The sequence below is a fragment of the Patagioenas fasciata genome, chromosome 24 (assembly GCF_037038585.1).
Source record: "Patagioenas fasciata isolate bPatFas1 chromosome 24, bPatFas1.hap1, whole genome shotgun sequence".
Lineage (NCBI taxonomy): Eukaryota > Metazoa > Chordata > Aves > Columbiformes > Columbidae > Patagioenas > Patagioenas fasciata.
The window spans coordinates 6,070,589-6,085,703 of NC_092543.1; the positions used below are offsets into that span (position 1 = coordinate 6,070,589).

General features: G+C 51.8%; 1 protein-coding gene across 4 annotated transcripts in view; it reads left to right on the top strand.

Moving 5' to 3' along the window:
• The window catches only part of KIRREL3 (kirre like nephrin family adhesion molecule 3), a 218,647-nt gene extending 203,998 nt beyond the window's left edge, over nt 1–14,649 (top strand). For 3 of the 4 annotated variants that reach the window (XM_071798881.1, XM_065855680.2, XM_065855683.2), the window contains 10 exons: nt 2,000–2,148; nt 2,778–2,905; nt 3,907–4,033; nt 6,660–6,760; nt 6,852–7,050; nt 7,931–7,966; nt 9,321–9,428; nt 10,924–11,033; nt 12,685–12,771; nt 13,329–14,649. In XM_071798881.1, coding sequence (XP_071654982.1) covers nt 2,000–2,148; nt 2,778–2,905; nt 3,907–4,033; nt 6,660–6,760; nt 6,852–7,050; nt 7,931–7,966; nt 9,321–9,428; nt 10,924–11,033; nt 12,685–12,771; nt 13,329–13,790 — 1,507 coding nt within the window. In that variant the 3' untranslated portion in view covers nt 13,791–14,649. The remainder of the gene's footprint in view (nt 1–1,999; nt 2,149–2,777; nt 2,906–3,906; nt 4,034–6,659; nt 6,761–6,851; nt 7,051–7,930; nt 7,967–9,320; nt 9,429–10,923; nt 11,034–12,684; nt 12,772–13,328) is intronic. The other variant, XM_065855682.2, reaches the window with a different exon arrangement.
• The last annotated feature ends 466 nt before the right edge of the window (nt 14,650–15,115 follow it).

Here is a 15,115-nt window from a genome sequence, read left to right on the forward strand (position 1 = left end):
AAAACAACAATAAAAAGCAGGTTAGAAATATGAGGAAGGAAATAACAAAATATAATTCAGCCTGGAGGAGACAAAATACCCATGTGGGGAAAGAGATGAGACATTAGGAAGAAATCCCGAAGAGCCAAAGCAGCGCATGGGGCTGCTGGAGCATCTTCCATGTCTTCTTGGCTCTGTTTTAGTCAGATTCTGTTTATAAATAATTACCGGAAGGTTAATAGGTGAGTAAGACATGTTGTGGACTTGTTAAAAACAACCCTGAGAAGCTTTTCAAGAGGGTTATCAGGCTGCTGTTATTAAAGAACAATTTGACATTATAAAAGATCTATACTGCTCGGCCAGCCACATCGATTTAGCAGCATTAAGGCCCTGGAAAACTGGAGTGAGAACCTTGATCTGATTCTGTTTGCGACACAGGGAAAATCAGGTTTTGTGGAAGTGATGGATTCGGAACAAATACGTACATTTTGGGGTGGTTTTTCCCAAGCTCAGACAACTCCTGGAAACCTTGTTTTAGCAACATCTGGGGGGATCTTGAGCTCAAATCCACCTCTGGACATTTCTCAGTCTGGTTTTGGAGCCCTGGAGCTCACATATCATTTAATCCTCATCTTGAAACCTCCTTTTTTCTGGTCCTTTGCAGAGCAGGGAAGGTGGATTTGTGCAAAATAACAAGGAAAGTGCCCAGCACAAGGGAAACGATGGATTTCCCCATGGGTTTGGTGCCACAAGGAAATGGTTTGTTGTACCTTGGTGCCTCCCTTGAGCACCCGAGCAGCAGAAAAAGACCCCTTGGGGGCTGAAAATCTACTTGTGGCTGCAGAAATGGAGCAGAAATACTCCTGAGAAAAAGCAGAGGGTATTTTGATGTTCACCAGGTGAAGTTTCCCTCTCTCTCGCCAGCTTTCTACCGTCTTTCCATCCTTGTTTTCCTTCATCAAGCGTTGAGGCTTCAAGCCTTTTTGACCAGCAAAAAACAACAAGATGTGTCCCTTCTCCACCCCACAACATGTGTGAAGCTTCGGGGATGAAAATTCAGGGCTCAGGTAGATTCCCCTGGCTCTGATGAGGAGCATCCCCAAGGGACAAGATGCTGCTGCATCCCTGGAAGATGCTTCTCCACGGTGGACACGACAAATCCATTGGAAAGCGGGAAAGGGTGATGCTGAGATTGCTCTTGCAGACCCCTTGGCTTGGGTCGTGGTTCCTTCTGGAAGGAGAAAAGCATCACCAAAGCATCACTGACCATCCAAACCTTCAGAATGCGTCACTTGTGCTGTTTTTTCCATATGAGGAACCTCCCTCCAGCCTGGAAGATGAGCAGGAGACCCATGGGTGGACCATGAGCAGATGCTCTTCACCTTGAAGGTGACATCTTCTCCAACACCACCACCCCGAGCATCCGCAGCTTGTCCCAGTGCGTAATGGGACAAATCCATCTCCCAACACCCAATCTATCCCCATCCCAACATCCCACCCCAACCAGAGGAGGGACCCCCAAGACAACTTACCCATCAGTTGTTTTGGGGAGGATTATTATGATTGTTTTTTCCCAGGCTGTGTTTCCTTTCCCTTCCCCACGCAGAGCGGCTGGAGTTTCGCTCCTCCTGACAGCATCTCCCGTCTTTCCCACCCGCTCCAGAACGGCAGTTGCCAGCTGGTGCCCCGTTAGGTCACGTTTGCTTGTTGTTTGGCAAACAGCGGCTTAATTCAAGTGCTGAGTTGACAGCTTGTTCTCCGAGACAATTTGTGAGCAGCGGCGGCACAAATGCCAGCTTGGCTTTTCAGGGCGATGTTATTTCAGCTGCCTCAAAGGGATAAAGTTCTCTTGGACTGGAAAATAAAATAGAAGAAGAGGGTGAAAATGGGGTAAAGCTGGAAAGGTTTTTAGCAGTTTCGATGTGGAGGGATGAGTGATGTTGGTTGGCAAGGGGCTGCTGTGTCCTGGCACCGTGGTTCCCCATCCACGTCTCATCCGATGCTCTTTCTCCTCCAACAGATGGGCGAAAAAAGGCCAAGTGATCAAAGAAGCCTCTGGTGACTTCTACGAAACCATTGTGGACCACACTTTCTTCTTTGAACCCGTCTCCTGCGAAGTCACCAACGCGCTGGGCAGCACGAACATCAGCAGGACTGTGGACGTCTACTGTAAGTAACCCGTCAGCTTGAACCTGGCTTTCCAGGACTAAGTGGGACCAACAGAGCTGCTGAAAATTAACAGGAAGGGGACATGGCTTGATTTGACATGTCCAGGGTGACCAGGAGCCAGCGGGCTCACTAGCATCTCCAGCTTTGTGTGGTGGGACCCATTAATTCCTCCTGGATAATGTGGGACCCATGATTTCCTCCTGATCGATGTGGTTGGACCCATGATTTCCTCCTGGTTGATGTGGTGGGACCCATAATTTCCTCTGGTTGATATGGTGCGAGCCACGATTTCCTCCTGCTTGATGTGGTGGGACCCATGATTTCCTCCTGGTTGACATGGTGGGACCCACAATTTCCTCCTGGATAATGTGGGACCCATGATTTCCTCCTGGATGATGCAGTGGGACCCATGATTTCCCCCATGGTTTCACTCATGCTGGTGGTCCCTGGGGTCATTCTGGGGCTGCAGCAGAGTCTCAGGCTCTTTATTTGGAGTTCCCACATAGCCGTGACCCACAAAAGGTCCATCAAGACCTATCACTGCTTCTTCTGACACGGTGACCCTCTGGTTTGATGGTTCTGGTTGCCACAGCCCGTCACCGGGAGTAACGCCGGTCTCCTCTCTGCAGTTGGGCCCCGGATGGCGACAGAACCACAGTCCCTCCTCGTTGACCTGGGCTCCGACGCCGTCTTCAACTGCGCCTGGACCGGGAACCCGTCCCTCACCATTGTCTGGATGAAGCGAGGCTCAGGCGTGGTAAGAACTGGCTCATTCAGGACACGAAACGTTGTGTGAAGCTCCTCATTTGGGAGCCTGGATCCAGCCCAGTGGACTTCTCCGTGTCCCTTTTGTCCTGAAGAGCGTTAAGGAGCTTTGCAAATATTAATCTCAGCTCAGTCAGCCCAGGGAGGTACAAGATCCACTTTGCAGACAGGAGAGCTCAGCAAAGCCACGCTAAGGAGCTCAAGGAGGGTTGAGGCATTAAAATCATCCAGAAGACACAGATTTGGGGTTGAAAAGAGTCTTTCAGCTTTGTCTGTCCTGAAGGCTCATTTACCCAGCTCAAGGCCGGGTTTTATTCAGAGCCGGGCTCAGAGAAGCGAGATGAACGGACTGAACCTCCTCACGTCACCCCCACTTTTGAGGCACTTTCTGACTCCCCAGAAGGAAACAAATCAGAGACAGACGAGAGTGCGGGGCCAAGTAAACGCAAATATTTTCATGGAAATCTCTGTAGTCGGTGCTAAAACTGTGGGTTTAAATGGGATCTGACACTTGCTGTCTCTGCCTTGTGCCAGGTTAGGGGTGAAAATCCCATTTTCTTGCTACAAGGATCTTCAAAGTCCTGGGGGACAGAGGGACAACTGGGAGGAATTAACCCCCAGCACCAAAATGTGTTCCTCCAAAAGCCACCATTTATTTTAGACCCGCCACGTTTTATTTTCTCAATACAGCCTCAGCCCAATCCTTCTGCTCCAGCGGTTTTCCAAGTTGGGGCTTGCCAAGAGCAGCTGGGATTTCCCTGGCTGTCCAGACCCAATTTCCAGCTCTCCATGTTGATCTCCCACCATTTCTGGGTTTGAAATACACAGGATTTACATTTCCCCAATGTCATTTTTTCCCTTGGATTCCTACACTATGTACGACTTGGGCTCATCCTCTTCATTTTCTCTGGGCTGCCCTGAAGCTTGTGGCTCACATCTCTTATTTTCCTTATACTTTTCCCCCCTGAAACAAATCCCCTTCCTCTCTTGCAGGTCCTGAGCAACGAGAACAAACTGACCCTGAAGTCCGTCCGCCAGGAAGATGCCGGGAAATACGTCTGCCGAGCCGTGGTGCCGCGTGTCGGCGCCGGGGAGCGGGAGGTGACGCTCACCGTCAACGGTACCTCTTCATTTCCTCCCATTCCTCTCGCTCACGTCGCTAAATTATCCCCTCGGATATTTGCTTTCCAAGTGAATCCCACCCACTGGATTAGGGAGGGTCCCGCCCTGCAAGAAATATAAATAAATCAGGTTTTGCATTTGTTTTCCTGGCGATGCATGGGTTAAGGCAAAAGAAAAATACATTATCTAAGACCTGCTTGCTTCCTTATTATCAACAGGGGTTTATTGAGTAGCTGGGAGCTGGCATCTTTAAATCTTTAATAGATTTATCTTGCAAAAAGCCTCGCAAGGTCGGAGAGCGCTGTTGTCTCTTGTTGTACAGGCAGAGAGCTGGGAATTGAGCCTGGAGCCAGGACCAGCAGCTTAATCACTCTCTCAGTCAGGATACCAGTGCTATATATATATGTGTGTGTGTGTATATATATGTATACACCAGTGCTATATAGCTCCTCCTATATAGCTATAGAGCTCTTTGGGAATCAAGATGTGACCCAGACTTTCACCCTCACCCAGGAGCACCCCAGACCCCCAGAGCTTAATGATGATGTGGCCATAGCAGCAAATAAGGAATTCCAGCCTCAATATGGAAAGAAAAAACTCCAGGCAAGGCTGCAAATTGTATAAATCAAGCATTAATTTTGCATTGTCCCTCACCCAGGTGACAAACTGGCAGGATTCGTCCCCACTCGCTGTCACAAATAAGCCGGGAAGCGGCTCGAGTGTTAATTTTAAAGGCGGGTGATGCTGGCAGGGGAAGCCAAGGGCAACACAACTGGGGGATGGAAACCCAACCACTCCCTTGACTTGGGCTGCTGGGTTTTAATTACAATTAAATGAGCTGGCGGAAAACAAAGCAACGAATTAGTGCAAACAAAGAAGCTGAGCAGACTCCGAGCTTTTTGCCTCGCAGAGCAAATCGGTGGTGAGATGATTGTCTTGGTGTGACCAGGTGCCTTTTTCCGTGGGCTGGGGTTCATCACAATAAGGAGATGATGTTCTCGGGGACATGGTTTAGTGCCAGTGTTGGGTTAACAGTTGGACTGGTTGATCTTAAGGATCTTTTCCAACCAAAATTATGATTTTATGATTCAACGAGCAAGCCCAGCCTGCCATAGAGCTGGGCTTAGGCTGGAGAACATCACGGTGTCCCCTCAGCTCACGCCCATTGAGAGCTTCACCAAACGTGTCCCCACCACTGCTGGTGGACCTTGGGATGGTCCTTCACATAAAAAAATGGGCAAAGTTTCTCAAACTTCTTCAGAAAGCGAGGAGTTAAACCAAATTCTCACTCTGAACCATCCCCAACCCGGCGAGGGCTTTGGAGGAAAGGTCTCCATCAATGTCTCCATCCTTCCATTCCTCCAGGGCTCCTGAGTTGATGAGCCACCTTCTCTTTTGTGCCAGCCACCAGGACCGCGCAAATAAAATTGGTACCGGCGCTCTAAAAATAACCGCAACCAATAACTCCATCATTTATATCCATAGCAACGTCGTTTAAAGCCTATTTTTCCTGCCCGTGGGCTGTGTCACGCCAAGATCATACAGAGCCAGAGCCCGGTGGAGAATCAAAGAGGCTGTAACTTGGTGCTGTTATTTCTGGCCATGTTCATCTCACAAATGGTCTTTTAGTCGTCGGCTGTTATCCTGATGATAAGCCCTCGACTCGGAACTCCTAAAGCAATAATAAAACTCAAAGCCGTTGGCATTCGTGCCATTTAAAATCCGCTCTCCTTGGGGAAAATGACCCTTTTAATGATTATTAAGCTGTTTTTCTCGAGCCGTCACCCAGTCTTGGAGAGCCTCCAGGATTTATAAGTGACATACAACTGTTAAAATAGAAAGAAGATGGGGTTGTTTATTATTATTATGATTATTTAGACCTGGCCTACAGATGCCATCACTGCTTTTGGCTTTGGGTTCATCACGGCAGGAGGATAACGCACCACATGTTTCCTTAGCCAAGAAGCTTAGAAGAACATATTTTTTGGTCCATTTTTGTGCGCTCCGTCAATAAATGGGCAATTTGGATGAGAATCAGTCAGGAACACCCGGACTGATCGTTTCTCCTCACTTCACCCCAGATCCCTTAGACTTAGAGGAATGGCTCAAAATGAGCAAAATTTCTCCAGTCCACAAAGGACAGATCAATGGGAGGATGAGAAAACTCTCCCGCTCCGATCATCCCAGAGGCCGGGGCTCAGGACCCGACTGCACTTGTCCTCAGCAGAATCTACTTTAATTAAAGAGGTGAATGAAGAGCAATTAGGATGCCAGATTTGAGGGTGATCCCTCCTTGGGGTGGGGAGGGGAGGTTAATTAAGAAATCTGGGAGATTGCAGAAGAGGAACACAACGGGGCTGGAATCTCACGTTGCTTCTGGAGCAAATAAATATCCCTTGGAGGCCAAGTTGACCGAGGAGATTCCTGCAGGGTGATTTAATCACTGTCCAATGCCAAAAATGGGGAGACGCTGGTGCTTTTGCGGGGGGGGTTGCAGAAAAGGAGCAGAAAGCAAAGCTGTAGGAGCTGGTCCTCCATCCCTCCTCTTCAAAGAGAGACCCCAGTGTCCCTTGGTGTCTCTGTCACCTGTGTGAGATGCCAACATCCCTCTCCTCTCTTTGCAGGGCCACCCATCATCTCCAGCACCCAGACGCAACACGCCCTGCACGGCCAGAAAGGGCAGATCAAGTGCTTCATCCGCAGCACCCCGCCGCCCGACCGAATCGTGAGTAGCACCCATGGGGTGTCTCGTGCAATTTCGGGCTCCCAATGTGGGGCAAACCTTTCCCTGGGTTGACCCCTCACTCTCTCGGCAGGCTTGGTCCTGGAAGGAGAACGTCCTGGAGTCGGGGACCTCCGGGCGCTACACGGTGGAGACGGTGAGCACGGACGAGGGCGTCATCTCCACGTTGACCATCAGCAACATCGTGCGGGCCGATTTCCAAACCATTTACAACTGCACCGCTTGGAACAGCTTCGGCTCCGACACCGAGATCATCCGGCTCAAAGAACAAGGTGGGCAGCAGGAACCGGGGAGATACCACAAGAGGGTCAGAAAAAGCAATTTTGGGGTGGAAAATGGAAATTAGGAAGGATGGTGAGGATGCTCTGGCCGTGATAGATGCATCCTTGTGGTGCCTGGTCTTGGCAGAGGGTTGGGACATGGGACGAGCACTGCAAAGTCTCCGTTTGAGATGGTATCGCCCCCTTTTTGCCTGTTCTGCTGAAACTGGAGGATCGTTTCAAACCTCAGAGATGCACGAACAGCCTCTCCTACCAGACCTCGCTGCTCTGTGGCAACGGGAACGAGCGGTAGGAAGGAATTTTGGGCTGGTGACAACGTGTTTTACCAACTCGGGATGACCAGGGGGTTTCCACTCAATGGCAAGGGAGGGAGATGGATTTGTGAGGAACTCGTAGCTCCTGGAGAGCCTCCAGTTCTCTCTGATTTTATTAAATGCCAGGGCAGGCAGGTGGATTGTTCTCATTAAGCCATGATTTATAGGCAGAGGCTGCGGTCCAGATTAAATCAGAGCTAAATGAACCCCTTAAAAATTAGCCTTGGGCTCCTTCCAATGCAAACAAGAGCCAGGGGTTCGTTCCAGGTCGGCTGCCAGGCGGCCGGGAGCGCTTGGTGACAAACCCGTGTCCCCACGGAAGGTGACACGGCATCCAAGTCGGTTACCGGCTCCAAGCATCCCTGCGAGGGAATGCGAGGGGACATCCCTGCCCCTGGGCAGGGGGACACCGTCGGGTGGCTGGGGACACTGTAGGGCGGCTGAGGATGCCGTAGGGTGGCAGGTGACGTCCCCTTCATGGGGACACCGCTGCGCTTGGAAGACGTGTGCGCTTGGGCTGTTGCGAGGCTGTGGACACTTGCTTTATTTTCAAACAGGTACGGAAATGAAATCAGGAGCTGGTATTCAAGCAGGTACGGAAAAAAAAACCCCACAATACTAACAAAATCCTGAGCTGATGGGTGAATGTGAATTTGTCCCCAGCCGTTTGTCACAGCCGAGGACCCGGCGGCCTCCTCCTGGCCCAGCAGGGCAGGCAGCACCTTAAAAAGCTGCAAAGAAAGACCACAAAAAAGGGGAAAAATAAATGTAAAAAAGGAGGGAGCAGTAGAAGTTTCCAGGGTCATTCGCAGACATCAGCTTGGCTCGGCATCCGCGGGTTTTTGGGGGATTTTGGGGTAGATGCTGCAGGATGCAGCGCCCTTGCGCCTTCCTCATCCTTTGTGCCAGAGCCGAGGCCAAACCGCCCCTCAGCACCAGGTCCCTGTCACCATCGCCTTGATTTTTGTCCATCCCAGCCCTTTTTCCTGCATGAATCTCCACCACCTCCATCCCCATCACCACCTGCTCCTGTCTCCTCACCTTTTCACCCTATATTCCCAAAAATCAGCCCATGACACATCACCCAGTGAAGAAAAATCCCCATTTCTTCTTGCTGGTGCATTGGAAGACGCTGGTTTTAGGGTGACATGGCTGGAACCAGCTCCAGCACCTCCTGCCCGAGCTCCAGCTTGAGCTTAATCACTCAAGGTGATTAATTTGCCTTTACACCCATGGAATTCGGCTTTTCGGATCTACTGGTGCTGCATGGGTCTGGTGACGAGTGGCACAGCAAGGGACCAGCCAGAAAATTCCTAAAACTGGAAAACATCAGCATAAACCACAGAGCAAATTGCTCGAAACAACAATCTAAGCCAGGCTTAAAGGCTCTTTTTAGATCAGAAGAGGCTGAACTCACCCCACACCATTTATTTGCCACCAGGCAGGACCCACATGGGTCACAGGGTGACACGAAGTCACTCGCCTGTCCCCATGGTCCAACACCCGTGTCCCCCATCCGAACAGGTGAGGAGGGAAGGCGAGCACCTCTCCACACCCATTTTTCCTGAAATTCCATTTGCAAGAGAGGAGAAAACACCCAGATCTGCACAAATAAATCAGATTTTCTGGCCGAGCCGCCGTCCAAAATCCCAAACGCAAACTTATTGTAGTCAAAAGGGCACAAATGCAGAATTCCTGCTCCATCCCTCCCTCTCATCAATGCCATTTCTCTCAATAATATTAACTCACCATCTTTTGGCGCTTTTCATCCTTTAATTACTCACTCATCAACAGGGTGCTAATGAGGGCGGTTGCTCTGCTGGCTCCCGGGGCACCGGGGATTGTCCCCAAACGTCCCCCCAGTAGCCGGGGGTGGGTTCTTTGCGGGGGAAAACCTCTTTTCCGACATTAATCCCGGCTTAACGTTGGTTGTTCTTCCACCCACAGAGGCGGTGCCGATGGCCGTGATCATCGGGGTGGCCGTGGGGGCTGGCGTGGCCGTCCTGGTGCTCATGGCCACCATCGTCGCCTTCTGCTGCGCCCGCTCCCAGCGGAGTAAGTGTCACCCCCCACCACTCCCCAACCAGGTCCCGTCTGGGCTAAAATTTGGGGTTCCAGGGCGTATAAACTAGAGGTTGAATTTCAGTGCGGGGATTCGCTCTTCGGGCCCCGCTTGGAGGAACCGCGATGTCCAGAAGGGAGAAAAACCTTCATGGGGCTTAAAAACCCTCCTCCTTTTCTGCTCGTTGCTTTAATACCCTTTCCTCAATAAATATATATATATATAAAATATATATATATTTCCAGGTGGGAGATTGCAACAGTTTGATGCAGGACATGGGGGGGTGAAGCCAGGGAGCACAAATTGAAGTGACTTTAGAGATGCAGGTAGAGAAGGAGGTGGCATCAAATTGCCTCATTAGAAAGATGCTGGGAAATGAAAGGATAATTCTGGGCAAAATAAAATGGAAGGAGAAAATAAAGGGGATTATCTGGGAGAAAAAGCTGGACTTGCCCTTCTAGGAGGGGACACCCCTTGAATTCCGGGGGTGAATTGGGTTAAAAAGGCATTTTTCTTCCATTTCTTTGTCACCACCAGGCGCAGCCACATGGAGCCCAGAGGCTTTGGAAAAGGAAAAAACCATTAGAAATATATATATATATATATGTATTTATTTTACTGCACATCTGTTGTTGTATCTTCGGTGACTTAATGGCCTGGAGTTATTTGAGGGGAGCGCTCCTGGGAGGGGACGCGCCAGGCAGTGATCGGCTTCTTCTCAATTAAATACAGAGGAATATGGTCCTAGAAAGAAAAATAATGTAAGAAAATTAGTATTGAATTCCCTTTGGTTGCACCCTGAGATTTGGAAATGTCCATGGGTGACAACAGGGGACACTGGGATGGATTAATCCCAGGCTGGAGCTGCGTGATTCAGCTGGGTTTAGAGATAAACCCGGTCCAGGCTTTGCTAGGCTGAGATTGGAGGGCACCGCAGTTCCTTTGGCTGGAGGTAGATGTGACAAAAACCAGCAATTTAAGGCGATTTTGGGTCTGGGGAGGCAAGAGCCAGCATGGAGACTTAAGCCTGGCTTAAAAGCTGGGACTTTTTAGAGCTCACATCCTTCTTTTGCTTTTTCAGCTGGGATTTGCATGGCCGTTTCGGCTCCTTTTTTGGTTTAATTTTGGCTCGAATGACTTGTTCAAATCAGGCCTGACACCTTGAGGGGACACAGGGAGTCGCTCCCGAAATATTCTCGATGACTTTATCACCCTCAAAGCCTTTGCTACATCTTTCTTCATTTTGAGGGGGTTTTCCATATGCAGCTGAACCCCAAAACTGGGGATTTTCTTGGGGTTTGGGGAATTGCTGGAACATCCCTCACGAGCAATACAAAGGCATTAAAACGCGGATCATCCACGCGGCGACGCCAACATCACCCCCCATGTTTCACGGACGCCCTTGCTGAGCCGGGGATTAATTTTTGCTGAGGATGCTCCAGCATTTGTTTCTCTGCTGATTGACTTTGTCTTTAATTCGGGGCGCAGATCTCAAAGGGGTGGTGTCCGCCAAGAACGACATCCGCGTGGAGATCGTGCACAAGGAGCCAGTGGCCGGCAGGGAGCCGGACGAGCACCCCACCATCAAGCAGCTCATGGTAAGGATTCCCTTTCCCTCCGGGTAACAAACCCATGCTATTTGGTGCCGTAACCCCCTCTCGAGATGCTCTTCCAAAAATTCTCACTCTTGAGAAGCCATAAGTTGAATTTTAGGTGCGAAAATTAATGTATGTGGGTGCAAGTTGGTGACACCTGCGGCTGGAATAATAATGATGATAATAATAATAACCTGGGGGTGTCACCGTCCTGTGCACAAAGGACACAGACAGGGCAAGATGTGATGATCCAGATCATGGAAAATCCCCAAGACGTTCAATCTGGAGACATTCTGGATCCTCCAGGGGTATTTGTGACCCTCTGGGGACCCTCCGGGGATGCTTGGACCCTTTGGGACACTCAGGATCCTCCAGGGACACTTGGGCTCCTCCAGGGATCCTCTGGGGACACTTGGGATCTTCCAGGGACCCTTGGGATCCTCTGGTGACACTCGGGACCCTCTGGGGCCAATTAGGACCCTGCGGGGTTATTCTGGATCCTCTGGCGACACTTGGGACCCTTCAGGGATGCCTGAGACCCTTTGGGGTTCACTCAAGACCCTCTGGGGTTGCTCAGGTCACTTTGGGGACACTTGGGACCCTCCAGGGATGCCTGGGACCCTCTGGGGACACAGACAGGGGAAGATGTGATGATTCAGATAGTGGAAAATCCCCAGAAAATCCCCAAATCATTGAATTGGAGCCCGGCCGCTCTCCTCACCACCGTTCTCCGCATCTTCGGCCCCAATTTGGTTTTGCTGGTGACAAAGAGAAGGGATAAAAATGGCAAAGAAAAGGCGAGCGGCCCTAAAAAGTGACAATATAAGGACTTTTTTAGGTGATCTTTTTAGATGTCGCAGCGAGGCGTGTGGCGCTGAGCGCTTTTCAATACAGATGGAAATGATGCAGGAAAATAAATGACGATATTTATTTGATAAAAACCTCTCCCAGAAGAGAAATCCCAGTGGTTTTTAGGGTGGTGTGAAGAGGCAGAGCAAAAAAAACCCAACTTCTTATTTACCCTGAATTTAATCCCCAGTGGCGCTTGTATTTATCATGAGAAATCAATGGCTGTTAAGGGCGTTTTGGGGGTGGTTTTTTTCCCCTAGGAAAACTCAGGTGTGTTAATTTTTCTCATTTACCAACCGTATCAAAGGCTCCTGGGAGATGAACCCAAAGTGCTGGAGGGTGAATTTCTACAAACATTTAAAAAGGCAGAAAAGTTGGGTAATAAAAGGGGATTTTGGTGCTGTGATCCCAGTGTGAAAAATACGGGAGAATGTAAAAAAGCTGAGAAATCGGTTGGTAATTGATCTCCTTCTGCACAGCCCCACCTTGCTGCAGGAAGGGTAATTAAAGTTCGGTTCAGGATGGAAAGGAAGATGAAATAATTCACTTTGCACCTCACTTTGGCCTTTTTAGTCCTAAAAAAGAGGGGGGGAATAGAGTTTTTAACCCAGGAAATGATGCAGCTTTGGGGCGGCCACTCATCTCTGACACCGCCCGCCAGGACGGCCTTGGGCACGTCCCTTAATGTGAGTGGTGGGTGACATCTCTGGGTGGCTGGGAGGGGGGAACAGAGCACTGGGGAGGGGACAGGGGGTGACAGCGGTGCTGCCACACACCCCCCGTCCCCCACCGTGTCCTTTGGCAGCTGGAGCGGGGGGAGTTCCCGCAGGACTCGGTGCTGAAGCAGCTTGAGGTGCTCAAGGAGGAGGAGAAGGAGTTTCAGAACCTGAAGGTGAGATGGACTTTGGGGACATGGCCGCAAACCCCCCCAGTCTGTCCCCAAGCCTGGGAGGGGGCTTGAAGCCCCTTCTGTCCCAATCGGGGGGGGTAAATGTCACCCAAGTCCCCTTTTGCTTCGATTTTGTGGGGGGGCGTGACACCCATGTCCCCTTCTGGCCCCAATTTGGGGGGATGTCACCAATGTCCCATAAAGCCGCAGTTTTGGAAGGGGGGGTTTAAGTGGCACCCACGTCCCCTTCTGCTTTGATTTAAGGGTCCAAGGGGTGCCAGTGTCCCCTTCTACCCCAATTTGGGGGGGGGGGGGAGGGGGCGGGTAAACATCCCCCATATCCCTTTCTACCCCAATTTTGGGGGGATAACTATCCCAAATGTCCCTTTCTGCCCCAATTTGAAGGCACAAGATCTGGTGACAGGAGGGGTTGGCACCATCCTCACCCATCACCAGGTGGGTGCCCCAAACCCCAGTGTACACATAGCGGGTGGGCACCGCCAAAACCTTATGTCCCCCCACCTAGTGTCCCCCAACACCCACTTTTACCCCCTCGCCAGGACCCCACCAACGGCTACTACAGTGTCAACACCTTCAAGGAGCATCACTCCACCCCCAGCATCTCGCTGTCGGGCGTCCCGGGCGGGGGTGACCTGCGGGCCGGCGGTGTCCCCAAGCAGCGCGTCCCCACCGGGATGTCCTTCACCAACATCTACAGCACGCTGAGCGGGCAGAGCCGCCTCTTCGACTACGGGCAGCGGCTGGTGCTGGGGGTGGGCAGCAGCTCCATCGAGCTGTGCGAGCGCGAGTTCCAGCGCGGCTCCATGAGCGACAGCAGCTCCTTCCTGGACACGCAGTGTGACAGCAGCGTCAGCAGCGGCGGCGGCGGCAAGCAGGACGCCTACGTCCCCTTCGACAAGGCCAGCAAAGCCTCCGCGTCCTCCTCGCATCACTCCCAGTCGTCGTCCCAAAATTCCGACCCCAGCCGGCCGCTCCAGAGGAGGATGCAGACGCACGTTTGAGTGGTCCCAGCGGCTCTAGGGGTGCTCGAGGACACTTGGGACCCTCCGGGGTTGCTTGGACCCTCTAAGGACACTTCAGGATCCTCTGAAGATGTCTGGGACCCTCCAGGGACACATGGACCCTCTGGGGATTCTTGGGACACTCGGGACATTCTGAATCCTCCAGGGGCATTCGTGACCCTCTGGGGACACTCCGGACCCTCCGGGGATGCTTGGACCCTTTGGGACACTCAGGATCCTCCAGGGACACTTGGGCTCCTCTGGGAATCCCCTGGGGACTCTTGGGATCCTCCGGGGACACTCAGGACCCTCTGGGGACAATGAGGACCCTGCAGGGTTATTCTGCATCCTCTGGTGACACTTGGGACCCTTCAGGGCTGTCCGAGACCCTTTGGGGGACACTCAAGACCCTCTGGGGTTGCTCAGGTCCCTTTGAGGACAATTGGGACCCTCCAGGGATGCCTGGGACCTTCTGGGGACACTTGGGATCCTCTGGGGAAACTCCCAGCAGAGGGAAGAGGCCACAGCCAGTTCATCCCCCTCCCCAATTTGCTAAGCACAACCGCCCCCTGAGGTCACGCTGAGTCCTGGGGAACGTGTCCCCCTGTCCCCTCCACAGGATTGGGGGCACCCACACACGGTGTCCCCTCCGTGGGTTTGGGGACATCCATGAGTGTCTCCCCCACCAGCTGCTCGCCGCCCCCTCCCCTGTGTCTTGGTGTTCGCTGTCCGTAATTAGAGGCCGTTTTGGGGGATCTCCACACATGGGATGGGATGGGGGGGACATGGGTGACACAGGGACACCCCCCCCTTGCCCCAACGCTGTAGCAGTCAATACAAGAGGTTGTTTCTCATGGCACAGGTTGGGGACACCAGTGTCACCTTGTGGGCGTGAGGGTCAGGGGGTCCCCACCTTGGGGACATGGGCCGATGACAAAGGGAGACTGAGGCGCAAAAGGTTAAGGGCCAGCGCTGGGGACACAGGGGACCTTTATTGGGTGTCCCCCCACAGGGGACCCTGCACCCTGCGGGGGGACACCCCCATTCCCTGGAGCCAAGCACCCCCCTGTCCCCTCCCCCACGGCCACTTGTCCCCAAGGGGGATGCAGGCTCCATGATAAATAAGCTTTTAAATTAATTAAATTAATGCCCCCCCCCGCCCCAGCAAAGGGTCCCCAAGGTCACCCCAGCGCTAAGACCTGGTAAAAAAGAACATTTAAAAAATAAGGGGGGGAATTAAATATTTGGGGAGGAGGGGGCAAGATGGGGGATCGTGGGACCCCCAAAATCAGCCCCTGTGTGGGGCCCTCGTCTAAATCTGAGGG